The sequence below is a fragment of the Daphnia carinata genome, chromosome 6 (assembly GCF_022539665.2).
Source record: "Daphnia carinata strain CSIRO-1 chromosome 6, CSIRO_AGI_Dcar_HiC_V3, whole genome shotgun sequence".
Lineage (NCBI taxonomy): Eukaryota > Metazoa > Arthropoda > Branchiopoda > Diplostraca > Daphniidae > Daphnia > Daphnia carinata.
Window position 1 is genome coordinate 5,145,934 of NC_081336.1, and position 26,820 is coordinate 5,172,753.

The following is a 26,820-nucleotide window of genomic DNA, read 5'->3' on the forward strand; positions in this document are numbered from 1 at the left end:
TTTCAACTGTACATAGTAAATAATAATTCATACAGTTCTAGGAAAAGAAAATATGAATAGATAAGTTTAAGATGAAGGGAGAACGTAGACAAAAACAAACATGTCTGAATTACTTTTGCATCTTTGATACATACATGGTCCGACATTCGACAACTTTAATTACTCACCGATAATGTTCACCCTAGCACGGCATTTACACACAGTTTATATCTATAGAGTCGGAGGAGATTTTCAGCAAAGAAAAAGGTTCAAACTAAATTTTCTTATTAGCAAAAAGGGTAGGGGGGGAGGGTGACAGGGGAATAATAATAATATTAAAAAAAGAATAATAATAATAATAATTCAAAAACGCATCGGCCACGGGAATTCCCATTTGATGCATTCCTTGACTATATCATTTACAGACGCGATGCACATGGGCATCAAGATTGGAAACTGTTGTACAATGCATAACATTTTGTTGTGCGATCTAAACGGTCTGCCATGAAGCAAGCACTATGTGGCAGCTCTTTTACTTCATCTCACGGTCTAACATCCAACTCGCTTTTAGTTATACTTGGAACATTCCGACTATTTGGGACCTGAGCCAGACACTATTGATGATCCGTTAAATTTGCCTGCAAGAGTTTATGATGGATTACGGTGAATATTAATCACGTAATAAAAAAATACAAAAAAAGCTACTCTGCGTTGCGATATCTTTTTTCTTTTTTCTTTTTTTTTTTTTGTTAATTTTTTTTCCTCTTGCAAAATCGTTTTTTAAGGATCATTAATAACGGTAGCATGGAATGTATTTGTACGAAGGAGAAATACCACTTTTGCTGAATATGGGTCCCATTCTTTATATTCAACTAGGTTTCCCTCTGCTAGTTGCAAGGTGCACGGTTAGACTAATAGGGTGGTAGCGATGTCCCAAATGACCGACGATTAAATTGTTGTTTGTTTTTTTTTGCTTCAGGCGTACATGAATGAAGAAAGAGGGTGAGCATTTAAAATATTCACATTGGTGTGACCACTTTTGCTTTGCGGTCCCAGTCTCCGTTCGGTAATGACAATATCGTGTGACAACTTTTAGATGCTTCACCTTCTGTCGCCACATTTGCCAAAAGGGCATTCGCCTAGAAAATTGGGGAAAAACAAGGCAACATATTAGATTAAACAAAATCCTTTGAGCCCAAAAAAAATTTGGCAAATTTCACAGGGGAACTATGTTTACCAATATGGTGATCGACGTATTCCTATTGCCGAGTGGATTAAAGGCTAAGCCAGTCAGGCGAAAAGCCTGCGCGTGATGGCCATCGATATTCATCAGATTTGGATTGTTCATTTTTTTCTCGCCAGAAGCCAAGTGAAACTGGTGAAGGCAGTGTTGGTGAGGGGGGATGGAGCTCTTCTTCGCACAAGCGATACCAAAACGGCACGCCCCAATGCTGCTACACGAACTGCAACCTCGGTTTCTTATTTGAATTCTGTCCATTGTCACTTGCTCAAAACTATGCGAAATCAAATCAAAATATCATTTCCACTCGAACCTGTAGGTGAATCAGGGCAAGAGGTTCAAATGGACATACCTCGCGAGTCGTTGTTCCTTCCTTTGTTGACGGACGTACGTATAAAATATGATGGATATGATAACAACCAAAACGACGGCAACGGTGGCCCCACCTGCGATACTTGCTCGTTCAAGCATGATCTTCTCTCTCAGCGCTACAAAGAGTTAAGAGAAACGAAATAAAAATAACGACAAAATTAGAAAAACATTTTCTAGTAATTGGAAATCAGAAATCAATTGAATTCATATTCAAACGAAATCTTAAACGACACTTACGCAGATATGATCCGTCCAAATCTTTGTATTCGCAACGCTGACCCATAAAACCTTCAGCACACCTGCAAAGAAAAAAGACATAAAGGTTAGTGTGCCCTGTCTATCCAGACAATGTAGCAAGTGATGCACGTAATGATATCCGTTTTTCCAACCCCCCTCCCCTTTCCAAGGGGAAAGGAAAGTGGAAGAGGAAATGCCATACGAGGAAAGGAATGCCTAGTCCCTTAACGCTTCCTCCCACCTAAACAATTTAGTTAACGCAAGCTACGTGCGTTGAATCAATCAGGCAACCAGTAAGTGGAATGCTGCGTCTGAGTTGGTGTAGTTAGATCATTCCCACTACATGGAAGGAGACAAATACCAATAATGTTTTCATATTTTTTTTTTTTCTTTTTTTTTTTCCCTTCGTCTTTATCGTGAAATCAAAATTTCCGGTATCGTTACATTGTCCAGGTGCAAACGATAAAAGTGACTGATACGAAGAGGAAACAAACATCCTTCCCAATCTTGCATTCTGCGTGTGTACGCGGACAAATGAAGACGTAACAAAGACCCGAGAGGTGACGTACGTACTACGGATAGATTGAATGGAAATGACGTAAGCAAACATGGTGATCTGCGAGACACCCACCCACGGCGACAAAGTAGAAGGGCAGACGAGTAAAGCGAACGTGAACTTACTCGCAATTGTAGAGAATGGACTCTCCAATTTTGATTGTGAAACACGTGGCGCCATTGAGGCAGTAATACGTGGCATAAGCTGGCGGACATGCATACGTCTGGAACGTGATGTTGGGTCGGACGGCAGGCGTCGGGCTGGGTAGAGGGGGCGGAGGACGTGGCTTGGGTGTCGACCGACTCGAGCAACCCTCTGAAAAAAAAATGAAATAAAAAAATCATTGTTTAACATCAAGACAGGTATTGTTGACCTTTCTTGCCACCTCACAACCAACTTTCTAGACAAAAGGCTTTTAGCTGATTTCAATAGACTAAACATAGCGAGAACATGCGTGCCTGACTTATCCAACCAAACGCGCACAATTCTCCATTCATCGCTTTATCAACGTGCCTCGCAAGGATGGCACAAGCATGGCACAAGCATGGCATAAGCAAACGAAAAATGTTCCACATTCTCATTAAGTGCTATTTAGGTCTAATGCTGTCCTCTATTGGCCAGCCGCGTCACTAATAGGACCCTTTCAGTTGACTACCAACGCCTTTGGTTCGTTGGCAGTTTTTCGAACAATCACATTTTGCAGTGGACACTTGGGCGAGTGGGCAAGGTTCAAAACCCAAGTGGTAATTTGCAACGTAACAACATCGCCAGCCAAAAAAACGAATAGATAAACAAAAACTGGCCGCAACATGGTAAACATGTTGTGTGAAAGAGGATCACATCCGGAACAAGCCCGACCGGAACTATTTTATCATTTGCCGTTATATTATGAAGTTTTTAAGTTCCGGTTGTGTGGCTCGTCATCCACAAAAGCAATAGAGTAAGAGTTGCACTATCGCGTTTTTGGTCAAGACCAATTCAAAGGGGTTTCTTTTGTCTTCATTTCAGACCTTAAAAAATCAGTCTGACAAAGGAAAGTTATGCAAAGCTTTAGGGCGAAAATTTCAAAGTGGAATGCAAAACGTTTATGAGATTGAAGAAAGTAAAGAAGAGAAAAAAAGAAAATATAAGAACCCCAAAACACTCGGTTCTTCTGCAACTGTTTCAGGAAGCTCTTGTCAACCTTAGCAGGCTCGATAGGAAATACGACACCGTCGTAGACTCTTGTACACCGCTGACGGAGGGGAGGGCGAGCATCGCTCCCTTTCACAAGTAAGGCACGACTGCAAAGCTTATGTCTTACACCCTTCTGTTAGATTGAAGAGGAAACGCGAAAAGAAAATACAAGACGGGTCAACGAGGTCAGGCGGGTTCTTAGCCGTCAGATGGTAAGCGGATGGATCCTACCTATTCCCCTAAATACTATTGCCATTGCCGTAATACGAGGCAAATGCAAGTTCGAAGAAACAACTCGAACCACTTTCAATTCCTTTCTCCTGCAACACAAACCATAACAATCCTATACCACTCTATTTCGGTCATGTACGACTCGGCAATTGTATCTCTTTTTTTTTCGGGTTTCAATGGAGAATAAAATTAAAACAGCACGAGGAATAGTTATGCAAAAAAAAGGTGTTTTTGCAATGTACGACGAGCAACGTCCGTCGATCTCTAAACAAAGATGTTGCTTATATAATTGATCTGGCATGTGTAACGTAATACTTTTGGGGGGAAAACGACCTACCTGAAAAAGAAACGCAGACAGAAATCTTTTTTTTTTTTTTTAGAAAAAAACGTGCAACGTTTCGAAAAATGCAACTAGAAAATTTCCCTTATTCCATTCTGTGCCCTGTCACAGGACACCACACGTTTTTCGGAAAGGAGAGGGAAAAATTTTTTTAAAAAATGAACAACGAGGGGTAAGGGGGAAAATGTGAGGAAGCAGAAGGAGGAAGCAAAAGGGAATGAGGGAGGGGGAAAAGGGAAAGGAACGCATGTCACATCTGGTTCCTGCCTGCCCATGTGTGACCATATGGAGCACACACAGACATAAGTAAGCCTTCTGATGGTGGTAGTGGTGATGATTCCGGAGTGTAGCACATGCCGAGGGAGAGGCGCGCCACCTGCCGACGCTTGTATCCGGTGACCTGTCATCGATTTCATCTATGGGATTTTTTTTTTCTCTTTTTTTTTTTTTTTTTTTGCCGTAACAAAAAAAGGAATGGGCAGAGAGGGGGTTGAAAACATCATTTGGGGAGTCTTTTGCTGTCCAAACACTTTTTGTCATGTGACGAGCTCGTGGCACAAGATTTGAAAAAAAAAAAGTAAAGAAAAAAGGGTGAAACGAGTAGAAGGCCAAGTAATTATGATATTAAATGGCACAATCATGAAAAAGAAAAAAGAAATAAAAAAAAAGGGAGAAAAAAAGAAGGAAAGAAAAAGGCTTGGTGAAGGTTGCATCTGCCTAGAGTGGAAAGCGAATTACTGAGCAAGCTGCGTCCAGTTATGTATATATCATTTGCGGTGCGTGGCGGGCGAGCGAGCGCGCGAGGGGAGAGCAGCTGCACATTCATGACTCTGCGGTCTGAGTCCTCGGGCGATTTCAAGCAGCTGTTGTTCTGGTCAGCGATGCCTTCTGACACGCATCTAGGCCAGCTAGGCACTCACCGCCGTCCCTCACTATTAAATTATCCACTATCAATGTTTCGCTTCTTTTTTTTTTCTTTTCCTTTTTGTTTCAACGAATACTCTCTTTGCTCCGTACTTTTGCGTTCAGTGGCCATTTATCCGAGTAGACAAAACGAAATGGGGAACCAGAAAAAAGGGCGAGGCAGAACATGACAGCTAAAAACAACTAAACGTCGATTGGATTGAATTTTCGCATTGCCAAGTGTAGCGGGTCGCCAACCGCCTCTTTTGTGCAACGGGGAAGACGAGCACCCAAACTGCGAAATTCACCTGATGAATTTCAGATGAGTGCATACTGCAGGAAAGCCATAACGGAAAATTAGCCAAAGCTTCAAACTAGAATAACGGCATAGCATCTTCCCCATTTCAATTTTATTCTAACAGTTTTCCTATACCAAACCTCCCAGACACCCACCCTTCTGTCAGCCGCTAGAAGCCATTGAGCATACACCAAAGAGAGAGAGAGAGAGAGAGAGAGAGAGAGAAAAAACTAAAATAATTAAACGTGTGGTACTCTGCGGGTAGAAAAAGGAAATCGGTTGAGCACGAGACGGGAAGCGCCGTCTACTGGTAGACGACACCAACGTCTGCGTGCCACGTGCGACGGCTCGGGTGACACTAAACGACTCGAATAGTCGACCAAGTTTGTGACGGACATTTCAAGAGAACGGCCATTGGAAGAGGACGTACGTCTAGTCACAGACGCCGTTTTTCACTTTTTTTTTTCATTTTAGCGAATCATCGCCAACACAAAAGCCGATTTCAAACCCCCCGAAAAAATGAAACAGATAGGAATTCTTACCTGCAGTTTGCAATGAAAAGGCCAAAAAGACGAGGAGCACAGTGAAAGAGATATTCCGCCAACTGGATCGACCCGGTGATGACGAAGGGGATGACATTTTGTTCAAACAGTTGGAAACGAGACCCAGACGATTGGGCGTTGAAGAACACCTTCCAGAATGAGATGAAAGACTAGACGGGGATGAGCAGCCATTCTTTCGCGCAGACGGTGGGCATTTGAATGCGGTCGGGATCGGACGCATCGATTGAGGCACGCACAATCCTAGCAGTACCTTTGGTCGATCGCTAAGCGGCTTGATGACACCTAAATATTTTTTAAAAAGAGATCAAGTTATTACATTTTAATCAAGGAATTGTTTAACAATGTTTCATCCATTTTTACGCAAAGTTTAAATGTTTCTTTTTCCGATTATTTCATTGGATTTTAATTGTCTCGCAGACCAATGTTGTATCAGAGTGTCCACCGAAGGTAAACTTTCAAAAATGACTGTGTCATTGGGTATCATATGGCAAACTGGCCCCCCATTGGTAGTCGGTAAAGCTATTTCGGGTGTTTAGTGCGTCTTGCACGGGTACGTGTACGCAGGTTATTCGATGGCAAAAGAATCCCGTCTGTCTACGTATCTAAATCTTGGTTGTCAGTCCTGATAACAATTAACGTTCGATTTCTAAGTCTCAATTTTTTGCTTCTACTAAAATGTATGCTATTTTGTTTGGACATTTTTTGGGGTGTTGTTTGATAGGGACAGACGATGCTGCAAAACTGGAATGCACCGTTCATTGTCGTCTGAAAATCGACGTCCGTACTCACTGTGAACTTGGTCCGTGTGCGAGAACGGCGGCGATAATGGTGGACGATTGCAAAACGTAACGACCTCTTGATAAATTCAGAATGAGTCTTTCAACAAGACGAAAATAGAGTGCCAATTGTTCCATGTCGTTGTATTAGGAACGTGTACCACAACACTGCAGCGACACGGTTGGTGCAGGCCAACAGGTGGCCAAACTATTGCAAAGAACAAAGTCGTACTTCTTTTTTTTCTCTCTCTCTCTCTTTCTTCCTCTTTCCTTTTCCTATGCATTTTATTTTTTTCATTTCTTCAGGCCATCGTAAGCCATTCATGCCCACACTCTGCCAGTTATTTTTTTTTTTTTCTTCTTCTTTTTCTTCTTGTTTCGTTCCACCCAACACGTTTCCATTTTTAAACTCCCTCTCCCCTTCTCTACCCGTCGATTTGCCTACTTAGTTATGTTTCGGGGTCCTCTCTTTTTCTTTTTTTTTTCTTCCTTCCCGAGGATTCTCGTTGTCGCCACAAATAGTTCGTCATCAGCTTACAAAGATCGATAGTTATCCATCAGTTTAAGTCTCGTTTCAACTATGCAACCCTTTGCTTTTACAAGGGCGACTAGAGAAAGAGGGCGGAAGGTAGGGAGAAAGAGAAGGAAAAAAAAAAGGGAGAGGAGGGACAAAGAATAAAAAAGGGGAGAGAGGACGAAAGAAGAGAAAAAAAAATGAGAGAGAGAGAGAGAAAAGAAGAGAAATAAAAAAAAAAAGAAAAAGAAAAAAAAAAAAACGAGAAAAAGAGAAAAGAGACTTTTGGTTCTGCATCCGTGACGTTGCTAGCGACGCTTGGTTGATTACCACCAAAACTCGCCTCCGGTAGATTTTCTTTTTATCAGGTGCGCAGCACGAGTGGAAAAGGTAGCCATGTGCGTCCAAAACAGCTAATCTCTCAACTCCTCTTAGCCATGTCCTTCCTTCCCACTTTTCGAATCCAATCCACCTGCCACTCGAGTCGGCTTTCTACCCTCCTTACCTTCTTTCTTTTCTTTTCTTATTTTGATTCGTTTTTTTTTTCTTCTTCTGTCCTTCTATCGCTTCCAGTCCGACAGGACAGATCAACAAACCCTTTCAACATTCACCAGTAAATGGGAGAAATAATTTGATGCGATGATGCAACATGATCAAAGAATGCATCGACACATTCTTTCGTTCCTAACGACTATGGCATTGGCGTACTTCCAGCCAGGTGTCAACCTATAGTGAATGACAGTTGGGAATCGTGTGAATGCCTTATCAAATCACTCGCATGTTTGCCTTCAAATATGCCACACCTCAACTGGATGCGGTTCAACTGACAAAAACGGCCGTTCTCTAACGTCGATGTGGGAGACACAGAACGAATACGACTGCACAAAACGGAATGAAAAATGAAAAAGCAATAACAATTCCTACCGGCATAATTGGTCCTCGTGCGTTCGTTGTCATTCACGCAGCGGGCTCCGGATTGTTCGGCTCTACTTTTGGCATGGCCCGCCCACGAGTCGAGATCCAGCAATCCAGTAGCTAGATAAAACATTTCTTCGGGAGAGAGTGACATTGTTCGCAGACGAGCAGAGAAAACAACAACAACACCACCACTGTTTTGTTTGTCGTTTTTTTTCTTCTTCTTCTTTCGTTTCCGATATGCTAAGCAGTGGCCACCACAACAATGGAAAACAACACGACCAAAGTCTTCTTCCTTTTTTCTTTTCAGAAAACCGTTTGAACGCCGAGCGATTTGTCACTACGAAAGCAACACTGCTTCTTCTTCGATTTTCTTATTTCCTCGAGTGCTATCAAAACGGTCCAGGTGGTTATTGAAAAAAAAAAAAAACGATGCAGCAGATTCCTGCGTGTGTTCGCAGCGGCCTGTTCACCACACGTTCTTCTAAAGTGGCTGTTGTGGTGCGAGATATTCCAGCAACTGCATGATGATTCGATGACGAAAGAATCCCTTGTTTGTTTGGTAAGATCGATTCAGTGTGCGTGCAAACAAGATGTCACATACCGTTGGCAAACGGCTTCGATGTGGCGATGTTTATAAACGGCTGCATTGGCATAGAGAAAGAGAATGGCACGTTAATTGCGATTTCAAACGTTAGGGCTATCACGAGAGAAATTTTTTTAAATTTTCTAACACGAAGTCAAAATAAGCGTAGGCGTGAAAGACAACATGAAAATATCAATGACTTGACTCAATCCCGTTTCCGGTCTAGACAGTTGTACAATATGAGGAAAAAGAAAGAAAGAAAAAGCTTGAGCCGATGACAACAGCCATTGCTCGTCCTGGTGGGCCTTATCTCGAACAGATTACGAAGCACTCGAGAGGCAAACGAGAAAACAGAGGAATCATTTCGTTTTTGGATAGAAAAAGACACGCACACATTTCGCCATTTTTAGAAAAAAAAAATCATAATAACAAAAAAGGCAAGGAATCTTCTCCGCCCCAAACTTTTAACCAAACACATTCGCCGAATATTCCGAGAAGTCTTATCGGACACGTCAACTAATAACATTTGTCGGTCGAAAGTTTTTTTTCTTTCTTTCTTTCTTTTTTACTTGTATCAGTGACACATTCAAATCGAGAGAGAGAAAAAAGAAAAGAAAAACGTCTGGGAACGTAACTGGCGAGTCATTGTACCATAGGGACGCACCAGACTGAATAACGTCCGTTTTCAAAGGATTTGGAACAAATGATGTGGACAACTAGAATTTCGGGTGACAGGAGCTGTGTAAGTAAACGAAATACACAGGAAGAAGCCTTAGCGCGATAATAAAAAAATAAATAATAATCATAAGAAAGAAAAAAAAAAAGGAGAAAACAACAACCCAAGTCTGGACGTGCCGGGCTAGGTATTTGAACGGATTACCAATACGGGGTCTGTTCGGAAAGAAAACGTACGCAGGACGCCGAACCCCATTGAATGTGTAGGTAACAATTTAGATCGTCTCACTCTCAATAATGCTTCACGTCTTATTATGTTGAACAGCCATCTCTTCTAGAAAAGATTTGGTTTAAAAAGCAAAAAAAAAAAAAAATTATTTTTTTCCAGTGTTGTTGTCCGGTTTTTTTTTTTTTTTTTTTGCTTTTTTTTTTTTTCTATCTGTAATGTCTACCTGCTCCACGAGGCGTCGTCGTCTTTCTCAAGGTTTCGGAATGTGTTTTTACAGGTAGCTCTTCCTACCAGTTGGAGCTGAAAATGTTTTGCCTCACAGCGCTCCAACTTAACAATTGAATAGACTAAAGAGGCGGCTCAGAGAGATAGATGTCTAAACCCCCCCCCCACCCCCCTTCGCTGCCCCCTTCTCTTATTCTAGTGTCCATCTTTTTCTCGACCCATCCGTCGTACTCTTATCATTGTGTTTGGCATTCCACCGAATATTTTGGACCCTCCACCTTTTTTTTTTTTTTTTGCCCTCTCTTTTAACAACATTGACATTCAACACACAAACGTAAACTATTTCTCAGGCACACGGCGCCCACACGATTTGAAGAAGAAAAAAGAAACACTCGTTATATAAAACTTTCTACTGCTAGTTATCAAATATATTGCCTCGGCCAAATAGCTTCGCTTGTTGCCTTTTTGTTGGTTTACCTTTAAAGCTTGTATAGTGGGTCAAAACTTAATGCTCACTGCTACAGATACATGTCATTTGGAAAATGCAATCGAAACAACAAACAACAACACAAAAAAAAAAAGAGTTCCAAACAAGTTGGGATACGTGGCAGAGGGAGGGAGGGAGGGAAAGAAAGAAAGAAAAAAAGAAAAGAATTACGGAATGGCGGGTGGCGGCGTGCCCTAGTCAACCAGCCATAGTGCCGGTGTAAAATTGATCCGTAATTTGCGTGGAACACAACGAACAGACTTCGTCAGTTGTAAGGGAAAACGAAACATCCAAAGCTACTACTGGTCTGTCTCTCGTGTCACCTACCACAATTTTCACTCAACTTTCACCAGCTCAACCATTCACACAAAAATATGTACGTCCATCCTCGATGCAACTCGGTGTCGAACGAAAAAAACGAACCAACAAACGAAACAAAAATAAGTCAAACTCACCCAATAAATTGCAATGTTCCTTTTTTTTAGGAGGGTTTCCTCGGCTAGAATAAATTGCCAGAATCCACACAGATAGGTCAACAATATTCACACACTTGTGTTGTTTTCTTCTTCGTTTTTTTTTTTCTCGTTTCCACGAATCAACACAGGTACCCAGAGTTCACAGTTGGAAAATGTTTGACTTGTTCGTTTCAGAGCTGGCGGTTTTGTGTCTGATGTCGAACCCACGAAGATAAATAAAAGGCACAAATAATAATTCAAGTGTTGAGTGAAGTGGGGCTTAATGGGCGAAGAAACTTGTAAAAAAAAACTGCGAGGGGGAAAACGAGGAGGAAAACGAGTAGAAATGAGAGTCACGATCAAGACGGTGGGCGGTGTAGATCACGACGTCCTCTTTGCACGACGACCGTATACCATCTGAATTCATGGATGGAATAGTGACTGGTCTACGTAGTCGACTGCTGTCTAGCCCCAGGACAGGAGGGTGGCCTGGCGCGTTCTCTGGTGGCTGTTCTCCTAAAAGCCAATAGGAAAGCAGAACTGGATATGCCCTCAGGCACGCAACTAGCCCAAGCGAGTGAACTTGGGTTCGACTTTATTCGAGGCCCGTTTTTTTTCCCTTTTTGTATGTGTGTGTGTGTGTGTGTGTGTGTGTGTGTGTGTCCAGACACACGCAGGAGGAGAGAGAGAGAGAGAGAGAGAGAGAGAGAAGAAGGAAGAAGGGGAGGGCTGGCCACACACATCCACTCAACGTTCCACTCGCCGCTGTATGCTGTTACAAAACAGCAGCGTCGGAAGGAAGGGAATAGCGAAAGAGGGGAGAACCACCCGTCCCTCCATAATGTTGTTACTAGTATACTGCTATACTGCTTCTGTTCGAAAAACGCCAGCTGCAGGCCTGCAGCTCAAAACCCGAAGCGCTTCGTTAGCCAAGTGGAGGAAAAGCAAACCACAGCTCAGTAGCATCGATGGTTGTATTTAAAAAAAAAAAAAAAAAAGAAAAAAAGAGAGAGACACGGAGAAAAAAAGAGAGAAAAAGAAAAAGGCGCTAGGACATACCGACGTTTCCGGGGTTCGACGCGTCGGACAGCGCCCCCCATCAAAAACAGATAAATAAATAAAATAAAATGATGGACGAAATTTCCACCGACTCACCAGGTGCGCCACTAGTCCTTCTCGGGATGTTTTGGCATTCCGCTGAAATCGCAACAAAAAACACATTCAATTTATACAAGAAACTGTTCATCGAGAGTTGAATGCCGTTGCTTGTTTTATTGTTATTGCGTTCGCTGGAAGCCGTTTTGTGTTCACTGTCATACCACGCTTGTGATTCGAACAAAATGATGATGAAGCAGCATCGCTGTTGCAAACGACACAACAATAGAAATTAATAAATAAGCGAACAAAAATTGTTTGCATAGTTTGACTTCAACGGAGAGATTTCATTTGCCCTTGATGTACAAAAAACAATAATAAAATTTAACCTTGTCGGTATTGTTTTGAAAATCAAATTTCCTCGGTTTTGTTTCTTCACAAAAACAACCCAAATATGTGGGTAATAGTTGATGTTCCCTATTAGGGATGTTTGTTATCCTATTAGGGAACGATATGCGATTCCAGCATTAATCAACGTCAGCTAGTTTCATTGGTCAGATTCTTTTGAAATGAATATTACAGTAGCAGTGAACTGAGAGTTCGGTGTGTGCTTGCCAAAAATCGATGAATTACATACACGGCGGCATAGCGAACGTATTGAAAAGGGAGAGCATCAAAGTTAGGAATTGTAATTTGAAGACGAAAACTTGTGTATCGTGTTATGGCGTACTGTACAAGTTGACATTTGGCTCTGTCTCACCTTCTTTTCTTTTGGATGTTACGCATTCCTCGAGTCGGTCGTGTTTTTCAGTCGATACACCAAACTATGGTATACGTGGTGCTGGCTGTAATTTAGGTGCCATTGCGACAAGAAACACGTCAGGCAATAGAAATAAAGACGGAAAGTCGGTGGACGAGGACCTACATTTTTCTTGCTCCTCTGGCTTTCAAAGAGAAATAGTCGAACTATTCGATTGTGCATAACTCGGTGCTCAAATGGCTAACCAAGGTTCAGCTCGTGTGTGGCCCTCATCCTGTTTTCAATAGGCAAACAATCGACATTGGGAATGTATATACTATATGTATACGTACAGAACCAATGATTGCCGACGACTAAAACCCTAGGCACCTGTTAAGATAATCAAGAGGACGACAGCAATTTATGACCGGTCGTCGTGTATAGCACAGATGGGAGAATCGGGTGAAACGTGTACAAAGTACATCAATGAGCATAACGGCCTAGAATAAATGTGAATATGTAGAAGGGTAGATTTCTGGTGGAGCCAATGGAAAGGGAGACATTCCTCTCAAGCTTTTCTTTCGTCCAGGGTCTTGTAGGTTATAAAACACTTTTTCAGGATGAATGTGCTGCTGCTGCTGCCGCTGCTTGCTACAGACAGAAATGAAATAGAAGGGAGAAAAAAATGCGTTTGAAAAGGGAGGGTGTCGGTCGATTCATGGATTTGCCGATGACCATTGGTTTTCAAGCTTACCGTGGCAGTAATCCACTAACAAATGGTCACACTCTCTGAAGTATTTAGACCGGCTGACATGAGAGACCTAGAGACCTATACACTGCTACTCTATAGCATCAGCATTGAGCCCAGCAGATCTTTGGACTCTTAACTATGGCCGAAGGGAGGGATGTCTGCTGCATACACAATACACGTACCTTTAACCTTAAATTTCTGTCGTTTTTTTTTTCTCCCTCTTTTCGAAACTCTCTCTTTGGCTCATTTGACCGCCTTAACAAAAAATGATAGGACACGATGAGGTGAGAACAGCTAAGCAACAAAATGAACAAAGCAAAGTGGTCGTCCATCACTGTATGTGTAGAGGAATGTTAAGAATATATGGCTGAGAATGTCGCAGTTATTGAAAAGTCGGTGGACGATGGATTATTGATTTCCCAAAAAGACTTCTTCTAAATGTCAACCACCTAGCACGAATTTAGCTGCTCTTTCTTGCTGCTCTCATGACGATATTGCCTCCTTGCGCTCTAGCCAACTATAAATAGCTTTTTTATTCAGTACGACAATAGAAGTTTTCACCCAAATAAGAAAAAAGAACGTGGGAAAGAATTCCAAATTCAGAAGAAAATATCACTACCTGATGGGCGGCTTGTATACATCCAGCAGTGTTTGTCGTCACTGCCTAATTTCAAAAGCGCTAATGTGAAGCTTTGCTATGTACAGCTTGGCTATTCTTCTTTCTGATTTCACCCCATACCATTTTTGCTTTCCTTTTAAAAAGCAAAGTTGTTCAATTCCTATTACCAATCGCGAAGAATAATGTGCTTTCATGTAGACACACATTTCGATCATTTAATCGGTAGGTTGGTAATTCTGGGTATACCTAGCAGACGCTGGATCAACAATTTTCTTTTAAGATTTCAGCTGCGATTCGAAATTAATGGCAATAAAAAGTTCGTAGAGAAATTCCAAAACTGCTTATGGTTAGCCATGTTTAATGAAACTAAAGGTATTTTGTTGGTAATTTAATTTTTGCTATGTAATTAGGCTAAGAAAAGAAGAATCTACTCATTTGAAACTATGTGCTATTCTAGTAATTATACTATGTTAAAAGTATGCTCTGCTCGTCGGCTACGCGTAAACTATTAAAAAGATACGTATGGAAGCTTCACAGCAGTTTTTGTTTACACCCAGGCAACTATTGGTAAACTACATGATGGTGAATTGGTGAAACACAGCTTTGTGGCATTCGTTTTTGATAACTTACGAGCTTGCCAGGTGCTCTGAATAATTCGACACCAATGTGTGACAGAGAGAAGTTTAAAAAATGTGTAATAGAAGAGTGATTATATTGGTTCTATATATATATGTCTTATTACATTGGGATTTGTTTTAATGGTATTGAAATTATCTAAAAGCAGTTTCTGAGCAGACGATAATTGGTTCTATCATTGAATCTGTCATTGCCACCTGGTGTTCAGCAAGTGCGAATCTGCCGTCAGCGAGAAACGTCTTCGTACTAACGTCGTTTGACGCATTTGGCTTGAAATTGGCAAAGATTCTTTAGCGAGTGTACAATACACCATTGCAATCTTATGCTGCACGCTTTAAAGAGTTTAACTTTTCCAGGTAAACCCGAATTATGTGCTCAAGTCTAGAGCAGTTGTTTAAAACAAAAAGACAGCATATTTTATGGCCAATTTCATCTCATGTTGTATCGATGTTTAAGATTTTATAGGCGTATAAAGGATAAGATTTGCTAGACGCGTAGTGCCATATCCAGCTGCCCACGAATTTTCTGAATTGTTTGCTCATTTCGTGTTTGATTCCTTGTGTTTTGCTTGGCATTGTACATGGCTTTCACTCCTGGTCTTCGTTCTGATTTACCTCTGGCCTGCTGGTGAAAGATTGATGGTAGAATTGGTGCGCAAATACCTGGGTAATCTATACGTGGCGGCATATGTCACAAGGTTCGTTTTGTATGAGAGCAAAAAAAAAGGGGGGGGGGGAGAAGAAAATAAAGAAGAAAAAAGTAAATGGTAGCCTGGTGCTCAGCGTGAAGCTGAGCGGGAGGCAGAGTTGGGGTCGGTCTGGGAGAAGGACCATTATCATGGTGGGACAATTTTGTCCCCATTTTCCGCAGCCTAATCTAACAGAGGGGTAGAAAAGTGGATAGAAGATGGTAGGATATAGTTTCAGGTCAATGGTGTGTATACGGCATTCCAATTTGCACAGTGAAGAAAAGAAAAGGAGGCGGGCAAGGGTTGCTCAGTATAAAAACCTGAAACCTCCCTTCAGACTAATGACATGTTATGTGCCCCCAACAGACTGGCCGACTAAGGGGCCCACACACAAGCATTCGCCGACACTTCTTTTGCTTTGGCTCATGCTGTGACCTCTCTACATGCTGCATATTCTTAATAGACACATTTTCTACGAAAGCCTACTGATGCTATCCCCTTCTGTACATTTTTACCTATATCCCTTTTTCGTTCTTGATCTCTTCTACTTTTGTATAGGTTGTATAGCTGTATTTCCAGATACGACTCAACTTCACATATTCCCCACCCCGTCTCCACGTAGTGGTGGGCCAATTAACCATGAAATGAGTAAATGACCCTAATGTCAGATCTCTTCATTATTTTCTTGTCCTCTTCAGGACACCGACTCGACCAGCAGCGGTAGCTTCTCATTTATTGTCTTTCATCATTGTCAAGTGTTTGACGTTTAACATGTGCAAAACTGTACACAGCTGACCCAGGGTACAACCAAGTCCAAACAAGCCTCAAGTTGTCTGCAAGCAGCCAAGGTTTTTGTTGGGCTGCTATTTTTCACATCATTTCCTGCCTGCAGCATGAAATAATTATTTTAAATGTTTTTAAAAGCAGTCCCTGGTGACAGTATTAATGCAATCTTACCACAAATTTGTGTTTCTTCTATCGTGTGCTTACGACTGATCACGTTATTAAAATTGGCTTATTGAAAGTAGTGAGGGTTTTTTTTTCCTGGGAAAATTGGAATGCAGCTACCCTTGTTTTGGAACTCCACGTTTTCCGTAACAAGTACCCAACCACCTGGTCACAATAATAATAAAAAAAGAAATAAATAATTCAATCAGTTTCTTTTTTTTCTACATGTAATAAGGCTTTTGGTTTATGAAAATCTCTGGCATTAGAAGAAAATTCCAGTATGGCATGAATGACCATACAGCCAATGGCTTATCTACGAGACGTTTTTCGTAAGTTTATTGATGGTTGTCTAATATTTTCATTGCGGCAGCACAAGCAAAAAAAAAAAAAAAAAAACAAAAAAAAAGTAAAGGAAAAAGAAAATAAAGGCCGAAGGATAAGCCTCTTGCAAACGCATTATTTGTGAACCGATGCATGAACGGCGTAGAGATGACCCTTGAGGGAAGTATGCCAACCAGGTCTAAAACCAGGTGCTCTTTCAACACGAGAAAGGTGTCGACGAGGGTATGGATGGATCTCTTAACCACCCACTACTTTTATTTAATTTTTGTATGTAGGGTCTTTTTTCGCTTGCTTCTTTATTGATGCACAACAGAGGACAGTTGGTCTGGTGTGTGTCATTTTAGGTTGGCGGAAGATGGACGGAACGAGGGCGACGAGTCCGTGGACCAGCCGCGATGTTTGGAAAAGGTATTCGGGCTCTCCACCTTTGAGCTCAACAGAATGCCAGGTTCATTCTTACTGGCCTCTTTCATTTCTTTCATTTCAGCAACTGCCTGAGCCCGGCTTTCTTCTACCAGTTTTTCGAAAATCTCCTTTTTGAGTTTGAAAAACTGCCGCTCTGCTATCGTCTGTAAATCGACATTTCGATAGATCGGCAGACGGCAGGTACACCCCTTTTTACCCCACAAGTCCGATAAGCTTCTTTCTTGTTCTTTTTCCTCTTTTATTATTATTTTTTTTTCTTAAAGGGTAATAGTATGTGATACCACCCTGGGTTTTGGCGAAACTCCCAGTTTCTAAATATTTCTTCTTCGCCTTTTTTTTTCGGGACGGATTTCTCAAATTCTTTTTGCCCTTTCTGTATTTTCCATGATCGGCTAAAGGTTTTTATGAGAAATCATGTTTGCTATGTAGCACTAGTTTTCGCTGTGTGGTACATTGAAATAAAAGCAAGTTCATGGCAAAACCTGGGGAAAAAATACCAAAAACGAGCTCAATCGAGAGATTCTTCTATCGTTTTTTTTTTCTAAATGTTTACTTCAAATGGTTCAAATAATAATAGGTGTAAACATGAACGGCTTTAAAACGAACCGTGTTCATATTAAATATGGGCTGTCTACGTTGAGGAAGCCGAAAATTCTTTGTTTCTAGAACGCTATGTGGCACCTGAAAATGAATTGAGGTATTTATGCAACAGATTATGATGTCACGAGTTTTTGTTGACGTTTTCATCTACTGATACTGTACTGCTCATAATTGAGACTCTGTTTCAGACTTCCTTCTAGCACTACTCCCACATACAGTATAGATAGAAAAACATGATTCCTATATTTCCTGAATTGCGGAGCAACCATTAGTGGAGTGTGGCACCTGACATTAATCAAGTGTCTTGGCGGAAAAAGACGCAGTTAATATTGCACCATTGTGCCATGACGAAGGAATAATATTTTCCTTGTATTCGTTGAGCTGCAGAAAACGCCTACTTTATTTGTGCAGCCGGTCCTGAAAAAAAAAAATGCTCGCCACCCACAGCTGTTGTTGATGCCCTTTTGCCGCAGTTTTAATCAGTGTCTTTTGCATAATATCACCCCTTGTTGCAGATCACGTTGATCTTTTCGAGAACCTACAAGGAGAATATTTAAAAAATCACATGCATTTGGTCTGTTTCAATTAGAGCACTTTTTGCTCGTAAAAAAAAAGAAAACCTGGGAATTTTAACGGCGCTCGTAGAGGCTTTAGAGAACAACTGGTTAAGGCTGCCTAAAGCCCATAAACGTATTGTATGTACCCTCATCTGAAAAGAAAAAAAAAACTCGACCACTCCTTCTAAGGTTCGTTCCCCTATGAAAGACTGTGTGTATAGCCATCCTCCCCTAATCTTAGCTACCACCCGCTGTTAAACCTTCCTACTCATTTTTCTTCGACCGTCACGGATTATATTTCCTACTACTTCCATTAGACATATTGGAACTTTCCCCCCTTAAAATATATGCTAATTATCCTGATCTGTTGGAACTAGACATTTTGAGCTGCTCGACATATATGCAGGCTCGCACTGACAAACAATTATCTGCCATCTTCCACATTATAAGACCTTAACCGCCATTGGCTGCCAACACATTTGTCTGTGTTTGCAAGTTGCCGCTCAGCTTCGTACTTCCCTGTATTGATCAGTTAATGGCCTAACGGAATGACAAAATGAAAAGAAAAAAAGAGAAAAGGTCCGTGGATTTCTTTTCATCGCGTTCCGTGCATATGAATCAATCCGATGAAATAGACAACAAATAAGGAAAGGAATTCTTCGCATTGGTCGAATACTCTTATGAACGACAACAATGGCTCCAATCAACAAAATGCGCAGCCATAAAACGACAATTGTTATCTTTGTGCATGTGTTATTCAAGAAAATAGTTGACCCATTTCTGAACTATGGATTATTTTCTATCACAGCGGCAATTGATGTGGACAAAGGCAGGTGTGTGCGATCGTTTCCCTACACCATTGATATATAAGCGTGGAAGAATCTAATTGCATTGCGCTTCCTGTTAATAGACGCAGCGGAAAACAACAGCGATGATGCCACCATCGTCGACGATTGAGAGAGACGAAAATCTATGCGAACCCCGCGGGCTTTACGAAATGAAGAATTCGTTACAGTTTTAATGGACACGTGCCGTAGTTTAAGAGCAGATGGAGAAAGAAAAAAAAACAGTTCTGGTCGACCCCACTCGGTGCCCTTTGAGTCTAGTTATAAGCACTGCCGTAGGTCACTTATTGCTTTGTAAGGCCACTCTAATTACACCGCCTATCAATCCCCCCCCCCCTCCCCGTTCCCTAACATCTACTCGAAGGGCTTTTGTTTCTTACTTGACGTTCACTTCCATTTCTTTTTATTGCCAGCTTCACAGCTTACCAGCACTTTAGCTATTCTATTAGCCATATGTTGGCAATCAGGTTTTGTTTTTCTTCCGAATTCGATCATTTGTGTCGATTTCATAATCGGAGGTCCAGCATGAAATTCTGGTTGGCATGTTTTCTTTTCATAATCGCAGTAACAGAAAAGTGCTTAAAATGAAGTTATGTATCTATGAACGAAAATGGCTATAATGGGATGTAGCTGAAAAGGCCGCCATAAATAGCCGACAGGCCTGCTAAATAAAAATAGCTCTCACAACCCCATTGATGACATAATAAAGGTTAAGCGAGGATCTTTTCAAATATTCATGGGGAACAAAAGTGAAAGCCGGTATTGTCTGGTGACGTGTATTACGTAATCTGATATGGTGCAAACTCTTCTGTATTCACTTTTATCTCTCAATCTTTCTGTCGTATTGTTTATCTCACGACCTGCAAGCGAAACATGATTCCCTATCAATTCATTTTGTATTGATGACGGATTTACACAACAATTGGATGCATATAACGTCGCCTTATCTTTTATTCTTTCATAGATATCTCCTTGACTATACGATTCCAAAAATTAAGATATTTCCAAACCCAACTGTTGAACTCTGAACCAAATAGATGTTGGTACGTTAACTTAAACTTGTCGTTTTCTTCGAAAAAATTTGGGATGCATTAACATTTTTGCATAACTAATCTGCACTTTTGTTCGGTTGCCCAAAAACCTTTTTTTTTGTTAGGGGGGTGGAGGATTCTTAAGTGGCATGTTGAAAAAAGACGGAAAAAGGTGGGAAACTCCAATGTGGTCATGCAACTCGTACATGTCTAGCTTAGTTGAAATTTCAAAAAGTGTCACGACTAAGTCACCGTGGTAAAAACTGGACACGAAAAAACACGATCCGTGTGGGTTCGTCAAGAACGTCGGGTCCCTTCTTTGAGAGGCAGATCACCCATGGAGACCCACACAACTTTTCCTTTTTACTTCGCTTTTTGCTTGGCGCTCTCATTTCCTTTTTCATGCTGGCTTTATCCACATCAAAAGAAATGCGCTGGCATGACAAACGCAAAGAATGAATAAACTATGCAAACGTTGAAAAAAAAAAAATTAATTGAAGTATAGCACAATGTCATTGATTGAATGACTCACCATCGACGGCGTTTTCCTATTAACAAAAAAAACTGAATCTAACCAAATGCTAAGCGTTTTTGTTTAATAGGTTAACTCATTTTGATGGGTAACTTGATATAGGTGAGCCTGATTCTGTTTCGTTTTAGAAACAATATGTGTAGATATTACGAGTCGCGAGAAAATACGTAATAGTCCGATTCAATAATAATAATAGATAATTAATTTAATAATAAAAACAAACAAATGTCTGTTTTTTTTTTGAAAAATCATCTTATCGAAAACTTAAGGAATTACTTAACTACGGTGTGTCATTTGCCGTCTACCAAAAGCAGGCATGATGAACGCCAAAGAGCCTGAATTCCTCATCGCAAAGTAGGGAAAATGTTATTTAATTTTCGTAAACCCTAAAGAAAAAATACATAGGATTCTTTATATTTGAATGTAGGGGGGGGGGGGGGGAGGGAAATGTAGAAAGTCCTCCATGCCAAAGATGCTAAAAACGGAGAATCCTCGTACACATGGCGTTATGCACTTCAGGGAACCAGGTTTTTCTAAAGAACAAAACCGAAAAAGCATTTGGTTACCCCAAAAATCTGCTTATTAGTTTTTTTTCTATTAACCAATGTCACCCTTTAACCATTACTTTCGTTTTTTATAGGAAAAACGCACTAATACAAGTTCTTCACAAAAAAAAATGAAATTTTTTAGCTATTTCAATCGGACAAAGGAAAATATGTTTACTAAACATAGGTGCCAAAGGACATAACTTTCTAAAATAACATGTTTGATTTTTTTTTTAATTTACAAGCTTTTAGGTAAGTTGGAAAGCCAAGCAGGTGGTCTAGTTCTCGTGTTTACAAATGTTTTTGATACGAGCCTCATGTTGTTACAGTTTGAGTCATTTTTTTTCCCTTTTCCACCTAGTAGGATTTAACCCTCGACTAATCGAGCAACGAGTGCTCGAGCAGAGGGGTCTGTATGGAAGCAACAGCAGTGGCTGCCACATGCCAATGCGGCGGTAAATTTATCCCTTGCATCGTGGCGAACCAAAGAAATCCGCCTCATAAAAACGCCACGTCGTCAGTCCAGCTGTCGGCGGGCATCGCAGGAGAATTGTTTTATACCAGAGCTAATCAACAAGGGTTATTCGATGCTCTTTTATCATTTCCCTTGCGCTATCAATAAAAATGAATCGACCTTATATTGTAAACACGACTTGCGGCGGCTTTATTTCCTTATAGGGAACCTTTACCAACAATAACTAATATAATCAAGAGATTTATATCCATCATAAAACGATTCATGTGTGGGGCAATCAGCCCCGATTCTTTGTTCTTTTTTGTTTCTTTTTCTGTCGGTGTCGTCAAGCCTGGTCATTTTAGACATGACGCGTGACACTCAACGCCACAGTTATCGGTTAACTATACGCATCAAGTAAAATTTAAAGAAACAAAACAAGCAAGCTTTTAGCATATTTTACTCTTTATCTGTAAAGACAAAAGTGTCTGAATCATATTCAAAGAACTAAGGCTGGTTATAATAATTGAAAAACATAAAAAGTCAACCTTACTGACAATCGTTATTGAGCAATATCATTACAGGGCTTAACTCAAGGTTTTTATACAATCGTTGCAACCGCATAACGATTATCTTTCCTCATTCACCCTCCCTTTTGTTTTTTTAAAGAATTATGGCCAAATAACAAGGATACGTCCCCATTAAAATTCTAGTTTTGGTCTCGGATTGAGTTGTTTGAATGAATTAATAATATTTGATTGTGTAGCACTGTGGACTGCCCTCGATTCATTATTTACAATATTCAATGTATCCGCGATCGCCATGGCAACATGATTGTCGAAGAGGGTTGTGCATTAAAATTTAAACAAATAGCAAATCGAGCTATTCACCAAGAGGTAGTAGATATTGCGAAAATCCATACAACATACTTGATTTCTCCGTTAAGGTATTTTGAAATTATTTCACGTCTTTCAGATGTCTGTACCAGCTGTATCGATTTTTACGAAACACAAAAACTGAACATTTTTGTGTTAAGACGACCTTTAACTATTTGCTTCACTTTTCTTATTAGAGTATCCTATAGCCTACGTCGCTCCACTATAGAGTTCTGTAAACCATTTTAACTTGAACTTCCGAGCAAACAGAAGTTGGGCATCCCTCCCCCTTCCATTCTGCTTTTGAACAGTCGAAGCTGTTTGCAAGGTGTCATATGTCGGCACGTGCTCTGCTCACCTTACCGAGCTCCACCATCTGGCGTCCACACTTCCATCCGTGACGGATAACAAGCACAACGAGGGTCAAGCTGCTCGAATTTTTAAAAGATAGCCACAGCATGCTGTGTAAGTGGCCCCACTCACAGCAATTCCTACAACAAGATGGGTAGATTACAGAACACATCCTTTCACCCTTGTTATAAGCACGAATCCTAAGATCATGTTTTCGTATCATTGCCAATTTTTTGGCTCCAAGCGCAAATCCTTGAATGTTTGTTGCCAATCGATTGCTTCGATCGTCCGGTATTTGAAATTATTTTTTACATGGTTTCAACTGCTAGCGGCTTCGTTCTTTTTTCGCAGAAATCACGTGTTTATCTCATCGATTATCTGTTCTTTTCAATTTGCAGTCCAAGAAGCCAAGAGTGTAGCATGTGGAACACTAACTTGAGCTGTTATAAAAAAAAAAGAAAGAAAGAAAACTCTGCCGTTCTTTAACCCAAAAGCTACAAAATGGACACGTAGACCAACGACTGTTTGAGATAGTAATGTGACGTCTTTCAGCTTCCGGTAACTTCGAACGCCCTTTTTCTTCAGATTTTTAATGGTTCAGCAAACAAATGAACTCAATATTCCTCTATCCACAGGCCGTACTAACTTGATATTATGGCAGCAGACCGTTGGTGGCTTTGTGTAATTTTTTACGATTGATTTCAAAACGAATCAGGTGAGATTTTTTATTTACTTCGGCACCGTAAGCTTTCGCTGTCTCTGGTATGCATCCCATTTAACTTAACACATAACATGCACTATTTCGACTTTGCTTTCTTATGCGAATGCTAAGTTTAAAGCTTATAAATTGCCCAAGTGTAAAATTTTTATATAAAAATGGCAACTAAACGCCAAACATTTTACAAAAATGTAATCCGAGTATTTTCCACTGATTCAGAATGTAATCAAGTTGATCGATTGTTTCGAGTGGCAAATAAAATGAGACAGGTTTATACCAAATTGAGAAAGAAGTGCAGACAATAAAAGAAAACTGTTTGTACAGTGTCCTGTCAATTGGCGGAGAAAAAAAAAGAACAACTTGAAAAAAAAAAAAAAAAGACATGACATTTCTATTGCAGGACCGGATCGATTGATTAACATTCTCAATAAGGTTGGTGCCTCGGCGCCTGGCGTCCAGCGCCGCGCTGTTTACCTCCGCTGTACTGCTGACCTTGACCGCCTGTATTAGGAAAAAAAACGAACAATTCAAGCGTCATCATCTGTCATACTAGTTGACATTCATGGCACATTTAAAAATCAATCTTAACCATATCCGCCGTAACTGTAGTCACCGTAAGCTCCGTACGAATCATATCCGCCTCCGTAGTAGTCGTATCCGTATCCTACAAATAATAAACATTTAAGAAAACACATCTGCATGAACATAAAAAACTAACAAGGTTGTGCTGAATTTACCTTCTCCGTATCCGTAGCCCCCCCCATAGCCGCCTCCGTATCCTCCTGCGTATCCAGCTCCATATCCTCCAGCTGCGTAGCCGCCTTGACCGCCCCATCCACCCCATCCTTTAAAAAATTTATTTATATAGATATATTTAGTTTAATTCGCTGTTGACAGCAAAGTTGTTTGTTACTTACCACCTCGTCCACGTGGAGCACCGCGCATTCCACCAGGGCCGCCTCTTCCACCTCTCATTGCTGGTGGTCCAAAGGAATCTGGTTTGGGCGTTGCTTTTTTAACATCCACTTCTTTACCATTGATAACTTGCTTGGGTGTCTTCAGTAAATCAAACACAACATTTTCATTGTCATATGTTATAAAGCAGAAATTTTTCCGTTGGTTCTTAACACGATCAAACGGCATTTCGATTTCAACAATCTAGTAAAATTGAATTTAAGAAAAAGGTTATAATAACATACAAGCTTTGAAAATTTATGAAGATATAAAAAATGTTTTACATTTCCAAAAGTTCCGAAAAATGAACGAATAGTTTCTTCAGTGGTATCTTGTGGTAAACCTCCAACAAATATCTTCCCAGAGCGTGCTTTGGCTTTCTTTGGGTCCACTCGTTTGCCATTAATTATGTGTTCTCCGGCACTCATAACCTTAAATGAAAATTTTTACTTATTAAACCAAATGAATCATTTATATATTTCTTTACCTTGTCTAAATTTTCGGCAGACTTAAAAACTAAAAATGCAAAACCCCTAGACCTTCCTGTCTGAGGATCCATTTTAACCGTTATGCTCTCAATCTCACCGTACTTGCCAAAATGCTCCCGCAATTCCTCTGTGAGGTAAAAATATAAGAAAGTTAAGTAGCGTAAAAACACAATGAAACTGGAAAATTATTACTGTCTGTTGTAGCCCAGCTGAGACCGCCAACGAAGAGTTTCCTAAAAGAAACAAGAGCATTAGAATTTGGCAAAGAAATACAAATAGTGAAAGGAAAAACTGAACAATTCCGTTCACTAAAAGAACGGTGTAAGCCACGACTGGTAACATTTATTAAAAATTGACAAAATGTAAAAAAAATTCTGGAATTTACGTCAACATTTCCGACTACAAAAATCGCAACAAAGAAAGCACATTGTATAAAAATATAAAAGGAGTAGGGGGGAGGGCCAACTGCACTGTTTTCAGTAGACCATTTTCAAGATTGAAATCAAACTTTACACAATTATATTCATGTATTTAAAAGGGCACTTAACACCAATCTGTTTAATCTTCCAATCTGAAATCCATTTGAAAATTATTCAAAAGTCTTGACATTTCTTTTAAAGATGGTTTACATTGACAGCTTTAAACTTCAGGATGTTTCTCAAATTACTTGTTTGATTTTGAAGAACTGGAAGATCCAAGGACGAATTTAAAACTTTAGCACAAAACTTCTTGATGAACATTGTTTGCAAAGTCTATAAAGAATCAACTGGGCACTGACATTCTCAAGGCCAATGCAATGCGAAGTTGTTTTGGCAAGGGAAGCTTATGAAAATGGCCAGTATATACCCTTTGAATAGTCACTTTAAGAAATCCAATGACGTCCATCTAGGTGCATCTCGAGTCCAACTGGAACGGTAGCTTCAAGAACTTGCTGAGGTCACCTTGTGCTCTGCAAGAACACTGTTGGGAGGATTTGGGGTCTGGTTTTTGATGTTTATCAAAAAAAAATCTTTGCTCCTCTCATCGTGATCACTTATCAATTACAAACATTTTATGACACTTCCCAAACAAATTGAAAGCCTTAGTCCATTGGCTACTTTAGCAGGGTGCTGAAAGTTGTGGAACTTTTACGATAATCAAATAATGAACATCAAATGACAAAGTCGAAACACAATTTGTACAGTACACAAGCAAAGATGAAACCGATATCTGCGGATTTACTGAACCGTTATGTCAGAGGCATAAATATTTGACAGTCAAAATTAATTACGACCGTAGTTTTTTCAAGTTAGAGCAAAACTTCAATGCAAACTACGTTCCATGAACAAAAGGGACCCACACGGAAAAGTGTAAAATAATTTAAAAGAAAAGAAAAGTACTTATTTACCGATCTTCATCTTTCCCCAACGGGTCTTGGGAGGAGGAATCCTCATGTCCATCGCCATTAGTAGTTTCTTCCATTGCCTCGTTACCATTTAATTCGGCATTTTCCTGAACTTGCTGCTGCGATTCCGGTTCTTGAAAATCACCATAACCTTCGTTGCTGAAGTCTCCTTGTGCCATATCCTCTGTGTAATCTTGATTAGCAGCCATTTTCTGTTAACACGTCGATTTAGGTTTCCAAAGACAGAAACGAAGCAACGACTTAACTCCCTAAAATTACAAGAGACGCAGCGGATGTGACGCGATTCTGAAAAAGAAGATGCTATGCGACCAGTTTGCGCTGTTGCCTAGTCAAAACTTGAATAGAAGAAATTCTATTTTCTATCGGAAATTACAATGGTAATCGTTTTTCATCCTATTATAAATTATTTCAGCAACAGAAAAAAATATAAAACATCTAAAAAAAAATTTTAGATAAGAATATTC

General features: G+C 40.3%; 2 protein-coding genes across 6 annotated transcripts; both read right to left on the bottom strand.

Annotated features, from left to right (window-relative positions):
* Nucleotides 1-217: 217 nt before the first annotated feature.
* LOC130692646 (uncharacterized) lies at nucleotides 218-11,191 on the bottom strand. The gene is made up of 8 exons (XM_057515780.2): nucleotides 10,758-11,191; nucleotides 8,110-8,744; nucleotides 5,875-6,177; nucleotides 2,510-2,699; nucleotides 1,829-1,890; nucleotides 1,572-1,707; nucleotides 1,217-1,493; nucleotides 218-1,118 (listed from the first exon to the last, which is right to left on the bottom strand). Exons 2-8 carry the CDS (start codon nucleotides 8,252-8,254, stop codon nucleotides 999-1,001), a joined length of 1,233 nt encoding a protein of 410 aa, XP_057371763.1. The 5' UTR covers nucleotides 8,255-8,744; nucleotides 10,758-11,191; the 3' UTR covers nucleotides 218-998.
* A 12,493-nt stretch (nucleotides 11,192-23,684) lies between these two features.
* LOC130692648 (RNA-binding protein squid-like) lies at nucleotides 23,685-26,658 on the bottom strand. 5 transcript variants are annotated; one of them, XM_059495721.1, is made up of 8 exons: nucleotides 26,339-26,658; nucleotides 25,144-25,184; nucleotides 24,951-25,078; nucleotides 24,748-24,894; nucleotides 24,427-24,667; nucleotides 24,247-24,330; nucleotides 24,099-24,173; nucleotides 23,685-24,010 (listed from the first exon to the last, which is right to left on the bottom strand). In XM_059495721.1, the coding sequence occupies exons 1-8, from the start codon at nucleotides 26,542-26,544 to the stop codon at nucleotides 23,934-23,936; spliced, it is 999 nt and encodes a 332-aa protein (XP_059351704.1). In that variant the 5' UTR covers nucleotides 26,545-26,658; the 3' UTR covers nucleotides 23,685-23,933. The 5 variants fall into 5 exon arrangements, with proteins under 5 accessions (XP_059351704.1, XP_057371768.1, XP_057371767.1 ...); XM_057515785.2 differs by having other exon boundaries at nucleotides 24,123-24,173; nucleotides 24,247-24,354; XM_057515784.2 differs by having other exon boundaries at nucleotides 24,114-24,173; nucleotides 24,247-24,354.
* Between the last annotated feature and the right edge of the window lie 162 nt (nucleotides 26,659-26,820).

What these genes read in the sequence shown, in the direction of transcription:
- LOC130692646 (XM_057515780.2), bottom strand. Translation starts at nt 8,254, where the DNA reads ATGTCACTCTCTCCCGAAGAAATGTTTTATCTAGCTACTGGATTGCTG. An exon ending in CTTTTCATTGCAAACTGCAG is followed by an intron (nt 2,700 to 5,874) that starts GTAAGAATTCCT and finishes TTTTTTTTTCAG; the next exon opens with AGGGTTGCTCGAGTCGGTCG. An exon ending in ATACGTCGATCACCATATTG is followed by an intron (nt 1,119 to 1,216) that starts GTAAACATAGTT and finishes CCAATTTTCTAG; the next exon opens with GCGAATGCCCTTTTGGCAAA.
- LOC130692648 (XM_057515783.2), bottom strand. Translation starts at nt 26,544, where the DNA reads ATGGCTGCTAATCAAGATTACACAGAGGATATGGCACAAGGAGACTTC. An exon ending in TTGGGGAAAGATGAAGATCG is followed by an intron (nt 25,185 to 26,338) that starts GTAAATAAGTAC and finishes TGTTTCTTTTAG; the next exon opens with GAAACTCTTCGTTGGCGGTC. An exon ending in CTACAGTTACGGCGGATATG is followed by an intron (nt 24,011 to 24,098) that starts GTTAAGATTGAT and finishes TTCCTAATACAG; the next exon opens with GCGGTCAAGGTCAGCAGTAC.